Here is an 11,227-nt window from a genome sequence, read left to right as displayed (position 1 = left end):
AACATCTGAGGACCCAACCGTGAGTACCCCCCTTCATGTCAGGCAAGCCCCTCTGGCAGAAGATCTCCACTGAACCCCTCCTTCGAATCACTTAACATCCAAGTCGTGGCAGGAGGGACGAGGGGGAGGGGCTACCAGACGAAGGGTGGTACCGGACGTGAGGCCCATAGACGTCACAGTACCAAACAGGCTGAGCAAAAGAGCTAGGATATAAACTGATAACACATGATGCACAGGTCATTTTCCTTTAATGACAACCAAAGTATCCATAGAAGCTTTACACTTTTAATAGAGTCTATTAACAACAAAGAACTGTTGGTCATGGACTAGAGGTCAACGTATAGGAAAGCAAAAGAATGTGTTTGAGCAGTCAGAGCCACAGCAAATTCCTAAGAAATTCGATATACTCACTATAATGCAGAAGAATGGTAACCACCCCTCCTCCCCACAGCATGGCACAAGGAATGAACACAGGTTTTGTGAAGTCATTGTTAAACCCACAGACTTTGACCCTATTGGGCATATTATGAGTTCAGATCTTGGGAAAACAGCAAGCTTCTCAACAAAATTCCCATCACGTTTGTTTCAAAACTGCTCCTGGGCTTCCACCTTCCTTGACTTTGGGAAGGCTCCCATGTACAAGGGCAGGGGAATGCCCCATCCATTACTTAAAGAACTATCCCTGTCAGCAGATCCTTCAGCCTCCTTTTTGCTCACATGCTAGGGAAATGCTAGGTTCTAAATCTCAGTCCACAGTGGTCAGTTTCTGAGCAGGCTAGTGTTCAAAGTTGAAGTTCCCTGGCCCGATTGATAAGAAAACTATTGTGCCAATAGGGAAAAAGTCCCTAAATGCTGATGACACATGATGCTGTCACAGCTACAGTCTGTCCACCAAGTATTCAGCCCTGTTGAACATACATGGTACAACTATCCATGAACACTGCAGCCAGGAGGGTCATTCACAAACCAAGAAGTCTGGCCAGGACTTGCCTTTTTAGCAGCTTTGGTTATGGAAGATGCCTGTTCTCTCCAATTATCTCCTAAATTGTTTCTGGTGCAATTACTGAATATGTTCCACAAACACAAATAATTATTTAGCTTAGTATCTCAGGCACATTGCTTCTTCCCAGAAGGAACGCATTTCATACACACTAAGGACAGCTGAGCAATAGTTGCTTCAATCAGTAGCACTAAATGCTGGAGCCATTTATGCATGTATCACTTTAACAGAGCACAGCACAAATATACCTTGCATGGGCAAAATGAAGGATTTGTCAGTTGCAGCAGCAGGAGCACAAATCACAGGTTGTAAGGTGCTGAGGATTAGGTAATAAAAGGTACATATGCAGCCTAGACCTGTGCACTCCATAGATCTCTATTTAATGGAAGGAGTCCAGGAGATGCAAGACACTTGAATGCAAGACTTACCTTCAGAAAGCTCATTGCTCTATTGCCAAGTGGTTCCTGAAAAATGTAGCCTGGAAACCACAACTCCCAACAAATACAAAAACAACCAGACAAACAAAAATTATAGGAATACAATTAATTCTTAATTTAAGAGCAGAAAACCTCTTTCACCGATACCTCTCCATCAGATAAAGGACTTCACTATACATGCGCTGAGCTGCATCCAGTCCCCAAATGAAGTCCCAGTGGTCCCAATCAGGAAAATTCTTGTAGTGAACTAAATTGGTAATTCGATGTAGAAGAAGGGAGAGGTCCTTGGAGGGGCAAACCCAGTCCTGGCCACCACTCCACAGCGCCGTAGGCACAATCATATCTTCTATCTTGTACAAGGGAGGGGTGGTCTGGTAGAAAAAGTGGGAGAGTTTTTCAAAGACTACTGGCATAATGAACATTTATACAAAATGACTGTCAAAGCAAAACAGTGGTGTGTCACACAGGGATCTTCCCTCTACCAAGAAAAAGATATCCCAGATAGTAGGCATCAGGACTGGGATCTGTTCTTATAAATCTTTTTGTAAGAGATCTTTAAGATCCACCCCAGAACTAGGGCAATGGCTGTATCTGGCACAGGATATTCCATCCTGAAGTTTTCCTGTATAAAGAATATAAGGATTTACAAAAATTCTTCACAGATATTTCAGGAACATTTGTTTCAGAAGAAATTACAAAGGGTGACAAGACAACACAATATACTGATTAAAACACAAGGATCCAAAGAAGTGCAGTTCCAGTTCTCTGCCATGTGCCACCTTGCTCCCCACTGTGCCAATGAACCAACTGTTATTCATTTGGCAGTTTTTTCATCATCATCCTTGTCAACAGTCAACAATATTCCTTACCTGGTTGTATTTCTCCTTGTTCTTACAGCCATAGTCAAAGTATTTGAATTCTCCTGTTTTTTTGTTCTAAAAAAGGAAAGAAAATTAGAGCAAAATTTCCACACCATCTTTTATGAACAGAATATTACCCCCTTCAGAGAAACTGACAATCTATCTGGTGACATTTCCCAAGAAACCACCTGATAATTAGGTTGACCTAGCAACAGATGGAATCATTTGTCATTTAATTCCCATCATTTACTATGCACAATCTACTTCTCCAGAAAAGATCAAAATTGAATTCTGATTGGATAAATCAAGTGAGGGGACAGAATGTCAAACCACATCATAGTATAATTGAAAATAGCACTGGTTAATAGAACTCTACCTGACCCCAGTGAAGAATATTTTTTACAGATGTATAGTCTGGAAACTTTGACATGTACACATCTGTCCGGCTCTGTAAAAGAAAATTAAGTATTTCAGATATCTGTGTTTTCAAAATGGATGGACTAAGACAAACTTCTTTGGAAGCAATAAGCACATCCCTCAACAGCTGTGTCACAGAACTACTAGTAATCTGGAAATTCATAGGGGTTCTGAGAACCTGAAATAATTTTTGAAAACTTCTGTCTTCATATTTTGTTACTTAGCTTGGGGACTCGCCTTTGTCATAAGCAGACACTGTGCACAATGGAGATGTAAAACAGAGTTGTGTAAAGACTGCCTGAAAATACCCTAGATCAAGGCTTCATTTATACTGATTTTACAAAGGATTTACAAAGTATTCCTAAATATTTTAAGAATTGGTTAATTCACTGCAGTTGGTTTCAGTCGAGTCCTACAGGTCAACAACTTCAGATTGCTTATAACTTATCTATTAGGCACACTGCCCGTTAGGCGTGTCTGAAGTGGGCCCTATTCAAAACCAACAAGTGCCTCAATCCTCTGCCAGGGTCAACTGGGTCAAGAGCTTTGGCCTGGCAGTGGGTGACAGGTGGGCTCACTCCCACCTATGCTCTGCAGTGAAGCGTGGGCTCACTGCTCTATTTGGGGGTCTACCCTCCCCCCCCCAGACCCCTCCCTGCCATAGAACTGGCACCAGCTGGAGGCAAGGGTGGTGGGGTGGCTCCCAGCATGGGCTGGGCTGAAGGACAACAGACCAGTCCACTTTTCCACTGTCCATTGCCACCACCTCTACATGCTTGCGTGCTGCATGATCCATCATGCTGCTCTTGTGTCCCGCTCAGACACCAAGTGGTGGAACCTGCTCAGTGAGGCCATGGCTGGGGCACCCCAGTGGCTGAGTCTGTACTCCATCCCATGAGCCACTGGGGACCTCAGCTGGCAGCTCCTCCATAGAGCCATCACCATGGGCGTGTATATGGCAAGCTTCACAGACACTCGGGTCTCCTGCCTCTTCTGCGGGCAGAAGACGACCCTGGCACACATGACCCCCGAGTGTACCAGGCTGCAGCCCCTCCATCTCCACCTCCAGAACCTCCTCCTACTGAGGTTGAATTTCATCCCCCACCTTTTTGTTTTTGATCACCCCATCCACGGCCCCACTAAGTCCTGGGACCTTCTGGTCAACCTCCTCCTGGCCCTAGCCAAGTGGGCCCTATACTTGACCAGGAAGGAGGCTCTGGCCAGGAAGGTGCCCAGAGATTGTGAGGCTGCTCTCCTCTCACTTGTCTGAACACATTTCTGGGCAGAGCACCAGTGGGCAGCATCCACCAGCTCCTTGGATGCCTCTGAGGATCAGTGGGTGAGGCCCAGGCGGCTCTGCTCAGTGTCCCCCTCAGGTGCACTCATTTTCATGCTTTGACCCTTTGACCCTCATGTCACTCCTGTCCTATTTTTTGATTTTTTTGTCCCAAGTATTTTGTTGTAGCCATCCATTACCCATTCACCCACTAGTGCCCATACAATAGGGGCTACTAGTTAGCCAAGTGTGCCTTAGGGCCCAGGGTATTTGAATGTTACAAATAAACAGGAGCTTCTAAGGCAAAATGTTAACGCAATTTGAAAGCCTACCAGTGTCTCTAGCATCATAATAAAATAAATCCTAAATATCTATATGTTTTAATGTTTGCTTTTGGTTTCCTTATCACATGGTGGGTGCATGATGAGGGGATGTGGGTGGGTGTGGAGGGATGTTGGGGGATGCGGGTCAGTGTGTGGGTGGGTGTGGGGGCTACTTAGGAGGGGTGGGTCCCCTGCCCCCCCACAGAGCACAGCCCTCCCACACAGCACATGGACTGCCCTGCCTGCAGGGTCCCAGCCCCTCCCCCTTCCCTCATGGGAAGGGGCAGGAGGCTGAAGATGAGCAGGGGAATGAGCAAGAGCCTGGAGAAGATTCAGGAATACCCCCAGTCAGCTCCAGGTTCCTGATTTCTCCCCCTCTTGGTTCCTGCTCTCCACCCCATCACTTCCCCACCCAGCTCCAGCCTCCCGCATTGCCCACAGCTTACCAGGAGCAGCAGCAGTAGTTGGGGCCATTAGGGGCCTCATGGCACAGCCCCCCCCAATGGAGTAGTGGGGGGTAGCAGGGCTTGGCCCTGGCCACCTGGCACCTGCACTGCAGCTGCCAGATTGTGTGGGTGTGGCCAGGCTTGGCAGGGTGCCACACACTGTCTGGAAGCTCAGGGGTGCCACAGCTGTCACCTGGTGCTCAGCACAACTCAGCCTGAGCAGTTGGGGTTCTGAGACAGTGTGCAGCACCCTGCTGAGCTTGCTGCACCCATGCAATGCAGCAGCAGGGATGCCAGGCAGCTGGGGCCAAGCCCCACTGCTCCCCACACAGGGGAGCTGTGCCACGAAGCCCCAAGTGGCCCCTGGCCACTGCTCCTAATGCCAGTGTGTGTTGGGGCTGGAGCCGGGTCGGAGAGCAAGTGTAGGGCAGGGGAATAAATGGGGGCTATGGTCGGGCACCCCCCCATGGTCCCTTTCCCCCCTCCTCCAGCGCTCCCAACCCCCTACATACCTAGCACAAAGCCAGGTGCAGGTCCCAGCAGCCTGCTCCTCTGCCTGCCCCACATGGGCAGGCAGCGTGCTTCAGCACTGGGGTGAGAGGCAGCCATAGAGATGCTCTGGCTGGCTACCAGAGCATCTCTGTGGAGGACCAAGCCTCTGGCTGCCTCAGGGCATGGTCCTGGACTGTGCCCTGCCCCATTTTTTCCCCCAGAGTATTTTTTGACCCCTGGATATCTAGGGGTCTAATTTTGTCCCTGCGCTGCAAATTTGCAGTTCGTTTTTTTGTTCTCGCACGTGCATCTTTCAGTATCTCAAAGCAGGTTGAGACACTGCAAGAGGCACGTACGCACTCATCTGGATGCACCCACAGAGCTTTATGCCAACATGGGCCAAGTATTGAGTGCACTTTGCCTGAGTTATCATTCTTTCCAGGACAGTATGAAACATGGAGATGCTCTATAGCTCCCAATGTTTAAAGATAAAAAACTATTACCTGAACACTGTTTTGAGCACTTGAGTTTCTTCTCTAGTTTGAAACTCAAAATGAACATTGGGGATGAAATCACTATGGAACAGAAGGATTAGGTTCACAAGAACACATCATTTGAAACTTAAAGATGGCATTAGTTAGATGACATCCATCTAAATTATTCTGCAGTGCCTTCAGAATACACTAACTAGGAATGGAAATTCTTCATGGCATTACATGAAAAATATGCCTGTTATCTCCACAGAGATTTTAGATATGTGAATGAAATACAAAGTGAATATAGGCCTGACTGTGTGAAAAAGTGGTTAAAGTTATTGGATGGAAAAATCAATACAGAGGGATAATACATTCTAACTGAACAGGTCATGTGACTCATTAGCGCCTGCAACAATGAAAACCACCTCATTTTTCCAACTTTCTAAAGATTCTCACACAAATGCAGATCAATACAAATTGGGAGCATAGTTATACATACCACATTTAAATTCTTCTTATTAAATCCACCATTCAGGAAAAGGAATTGGGCACAAAGTCTGTCTATTAAAGGACTGCTGCACATCTTGGCAGTAAATGCTCTCAACCTCTTATTCAGTAGACACAGTTCTTTCTTGCCAAATATTAGCTGTGTAAACACAGGGGCTATGTTCACTACAATGCTTTTAAAAGATACTTTAACCATAGTTTTTCATAATGTAATAGCTATAAGTACATTTAAATCATGGAAAAGTAGATGTCAGAAAGGATAAGTATGAAAGTTCAATTTGATGAGGAGTTTCTAACATGGCAAACAAGATCACCACTGTACTAAAGATGTCAGAAATCATTGCCTTTTTATTTAATATATATAGAAATGTTGTCAAGGATGGAAGTTTCTCTTCATCTTCTCCCTATCATTCTTGTTTTATATATGAACACACTTACACACTCAAACACTTGTCTCCACCTGCCCCTGACCCTAATGCATCTAATTGGGAATACAAATTTCCTCATGGCGGTGCAGTTAATTGGACTGCAATTACTAACTGCACTCAGCTAGGATTTCTTTTTGATTTTGATACTTCATTGGTCAAGGCTGCTGGATTGCACTGTTTTCCAGACACACGTACATCCATCCCTGACAAGACAGCTGGCTAGAAAACAAGAATTACATCTTGCAGATTTTTTTGACTGAAGATTTTGGTTTCATCCCACATTTGACCAAAAGCAACCCCTTAAAAAATGCTAAACAAACCAGAAGAGACCCTGTACAAGTAAAAGAGCATCCCAAAATAGCCCAGGCCTGTGATGTCAGGTACTTACTCACCAAACATGTGACAGACCCAAGTTCAAATCGCTACTTATAATCAGGCAAGGTCTGGCACTTGAAATTGCTGGACTACACAATGTGGTGGGAATGTCATATCTTGGAAACCTCCTTATTCAAGAAAGGATCCTCTCTGACTTAATCATCTCATGCAAATGTTAGTCTAACCTGCTCTTAACAACTTGCAAGCTAAGTGTAACTTTTAAACCTTTTTTTTAAGTCAAGGTAGCATTGCCACTTGAGAGTGCTCATCAGCTCCAATCATTCTGGGCTCTGCTACACGTTCAAATTAAAGCTGGAGAGAAAACAAGTATGGAGTAGTTATATATTTTCCAGCACTAGCTTTATAGCTGATCGGCTCTTTTTAAAGCTGGACAGTCATTTTTATGGTGTGGTAATTATTTGGCACATATGGCTGGTCTAAATTTATTGTGCAATTAACTAGTTAATTGTGTCATTATGTAACATGCCACACAAGCCTGTTACACCTTCATGCTTCTGTAGCCATATGAACATGCTAAATCCCTGTAACCCTAAATGAAATAAAAACTTAAAGGTGATAATATGTGTAACCAACATTACAGAAAACAGGCAGATGTAGCAGTTACATCAGGGGTGGGTAAAACACAGATATGAGACTACAACACATGGAGCTAAGGAAAAAGCATAGGATAATTGAAGAGGAATGAAAGCTGAAAGAAAGCAAGATAAGTCACTAGTTATGCAGGAATAGTTGTTATAGAGTAGAGTTGATCTAATATGTCCTTATAAAACAGTATTTTGTCACAAAGTCCTGATTAATTTAAATGGAAATTTTTTTCAGGAAACTCGAAAACTACCTCAAAATTTTCTTTTGGAATGTACTAATGCATTGTTTTCAGAAATTCAAAAAGTTCCATTTCAGTAAGGTTGAATCACTGGAAATTTGTTAATAATTATGGTAAAATGAAGTTATTGTAATATTGAAACAAAATAAATTTGAAATGAAGTCAAAGTAATATTTTAGAAAATTTCAAGTCTCAGATTCCCTGCCCCTCTTTGTATCCAAATGCAGGATTCAGTCATATTCCAAAGCTGTGGAATTCCTTATAGTGCATTTTTAACCACCACTAATATATGTACGTATTTCCAAGGGTTGCATGTGGCCAGGAGAAATACCAATCCCTTAATTCATAATCTGTTGTTAACCCCCATCATCTCCCTCCTTTTCTGCTAAATGATGAAACTTGCTCTGTAAGAACTGGGAGAGTTTTCTTTCCCTCCACTTATTTTCTTGAATCTCTCTCCAGTACGTATGTCAGCCATATGGGCGAATACAAAAGAGTATATATATAAGAGAGAGAGAGAGAGAGAGAGAGAGAGAGAGAGCACAAGCACATGAAAATAAAATCCCATTTTGATTTAATCCACAATGAGTTATTCATTATCTTAATAAAATTTTTGGACAAGTCACTTACCTTCAGCATCACATCAGGAAGTTCTAAGAGGTGTAATAAAAGACTTTTGCTGTAGCGCAATGTGTATGCAGGACCCAACACAAAAAGCATTTTGACTTTTTGAGCCAGCTGTGGCATCATTGAAAATGCTATGAAACCTGAGAAATCACCAAAAATTACAGCAATCATACAAAAGTTGAAAGAGGTAACAATGATAACGTTCATTCACTTCAATTAACTGATCTTTCCAGAGCTCATTTCATAGATTTTTTTTTTTAAATAAAATCAAGTTTGCTACAAAAAAGTTAGTCAGATGGAATACAAGTTCAGCATTAGAGTGAACCAAAGAATAGACAAAAATTACTTTTAAAATTGAGAGAAAGTGTCAAAAACCTTAACTTTTTTCATGGAAAAGTAAAGACTGGTCTAAGTTATCCTGCCTAAGGCTCTCTACTATGTCCAGCTCCATCTGCCAGGACCCACTAAATAAAGATACTTTTTTTTTTCATACAGTCTTGATACAGACATTCAACAAGCCCAAAGCAGAACTGATCTAGGTCAGGTGGTTTCAACCAGAAGCGCAGTTTAGATCAGTATAAACAGAACACACATACGACCTTTGGTGCAGAAGATAATCTTAGACTCAGTTCTGCCACTTTTAAACTGATCTGTGTGGCCGAATGCCAACACAGTATCTCCCCAAACTTTGCTATCAGGCTTAACACCAGTCTGTCAATTTGGTTGCCATGGTTACTGCAGTGGGCAGGCAGCCCTCCCCCCAATCTGTTTCAGGTAACCCTGAATTGTAACCCAAACTGGAAACGTTCCTGAGGTAAGGGGATCCTGCTCCTGTTCATGTGAGAAGCTACAGGTAGCCAAGGGGGGAGCTCCACATCTATTGTTTTGGGCACTTACCTCATGGCAAGGAGGCAGGGACCTACACAACTAGGTGACCAGTACTGCTTTTTCAACTGATTGTCTGGCATCAGAAACACCTGCCTGATTGGACATGGAAGGTGAGGTCACTTTCAAGCTCCAGGCATCAGCCAATGGGGATGCTTCTGGTGGGAACTTAGTGATGAGGTCACAACAGGGATATATAGGATCCCTTTTTCCTGGAAGGGGCAAAGCCATCTCAGAAAGCCATTTTTGGCAGAGCCATGCTGGAAAGCAGGGAGAGAGTTTCCATGCTGGAGCCCTAAGGCTCCTGGGGAGAGAGGAAGAGCAGCTGAAGGCTGCACCCTTCTCCCTCTCTCTCGAACCTGGACACACAAGAAACTGCCTGCCTTCAGAGGAAAGCAACCAGCCTCTGGATGATACTTGTGAGTAAGCTACTTGAAATCTATTTGTTATATAGCTTGCAGTACAGCAGATGCATAATCAGTGGCTACCTCTAAGGTTATCCTTTAATATTGCTCTGTCATGTACCCTACCCCAAACCTACTCCCTGTAATCAATAAAGTTCTCCATCGTTATAAGCATGGTGAACTGGCTGGGAGAGGGGCATGCCTTTGTGTCCCCTTGGACCAGCTGACTAAGGGAGAACACTATTTGCGCTCCCAGCCAAGGGAAGCACCCCAAGTTCCTGCAGTGGATCAAGCACCCTCAAGGTCTACAAGGCCTGTATATCCCAGGAGGCACAGCACTGCTGACAGACCAAGAGTCCTTGGCGGTAGCAGTGGTGACTCAAGGCTAGCAGGTGTGCTCTGGGAAGAAGGTTGGCCGGATGTGAGGCACCCCAGGGAGGCACTCAGAGCCTGGTAGGTGGTCGGGAGCAGTAAGGTGGGTGGCTCAGTACAGGAATGCCCCCTGCTGGGCCGCCATTGTCTGTATGTAGTGTTACCTCTCAGCTCTGTGTTCTTGGGGAACCCTAGCACAGGACACAGCCTGTCTGACTCGCAAAGAATTCCACCCCCCTCCCCTTCTCTACCTGAACAAGAACTGATTACAAAAGACAATGAAGATGCAGTAGGAGACGCACCTAAAGCACTCCAGATAAGGGAACAACTGCCCTAAGTCATATTTGCGTCTGAGATGGAACCAGATGACCATTCATTTACATGGAAGATGGAGAACAGAACACCTGAAGCAAAGACCACAGTTAATTCTGGGATCAGAAAAGCAGGGGAGCACTGCATGATAGGGAATCTGTGCTCCAGATGCTAATTAACCCACATTTGCACACACCCAGCTCAGCATTTGTTAGGCCATTTCTAATCTGGATTTACAAAGGACTCCTCCCCCCCGCACCTCATCTAACCAGAACTAAGCAGAAGTAAGGTTTAATAGGCATCTCGGGCCGTACATTCCACAGTCCCACTATGGGAGTTCTATTTAAACTTGATTGACTAAAAATCGGTTGCCGGGTTAGGGAATGCTGAGGCAACAGACTGAATCAGAGGGGGTATGGGCACCATTTGAAAAATGGTAAAATTCATCACAGCGTCCAGCCCATTGGAGCTCTTACCACAAGTGTTGTCATACTTTTCCCAGGATGACTGGTGGAAGTCCTCCCCACAAAAGTTTATGAAAAGTCATGCTAAGCTGAGGCTTGTTCAGAACAGGTAAAAATACAAAACCCTGATGCTGCAAGCTATCTATTGTTTCTAAAGAAACAATGAGATATCCCATCCAGTATATCTGCTATCCATAAGAATTTCAAGCTGGCTTCTAAGTGTCTGGTTACTCCTTAAAAACTTATGTTTTTCCTGGTTGTTAATCAGTTTCTTGAGATGTT

The 11,227-nt window shown here is 44.3% G+C and overlaps 1 protein-coding gene across 1 annotated transcript in view; it reads right to left on the bottom strand.

Moving 5' to 3' along the window:
* Nucleotides 1-231: 231 nt before the first annotated feature.
* LOC102560781 (putative lysosomal acid lipase/cholesteryl ester hydrolase) overlaps nt 232-11,227 on the bottom strand; it is a 28,655-nt gene continuing 17,659 nt past the window's right edge. The window contains exons 7-11 of the mRNA XM_019484179.2: nt 8,512-8,648; nt 6,227-6,373; nt 2,674-2,745; nt 2,307-2,372; nt 232-1,808 (exon numbers count right to left, since the gene is read on the bottom strand). Of these exons, the coding sequence (XP_019339724.2) occupies nt 1,575-1,808; nt 2,307-2,372; nt 2,674-2,745; nt 6,227-6,373; nt 8,512-8,648 (656 nt within the window). The 3' untranslated portion in view covers nt 232-1,574. The remainder of the gene's footprint in view (nt 1,809-2,306; nt 2,373-2,673; nt 2,746-6,226; nt 6,374-8,511; nt 8,649-11,227) is intronic.

The sequence above is a fragment of the Alligator mississippiensis genome, chromosome 6 (genome assembly GCF_030867095.1).
Source record: "Alligator mississippiensis isolate rAllMis1 chromosome 6, rAllMis1, whole genome shotgun sequence".
In the NCBI taxonomy this organism is placed as follows: domain Eukaryota; kingdom Metazoa; phylum Chordata; order Crocodylia; family Alligatoridae; genus Alligator; species Alligator mississippiensis.
Note: the sequence above shows the minus strand (reverse complement) of the source record. Positions and strands in the feature narration are given on the sequence as shown.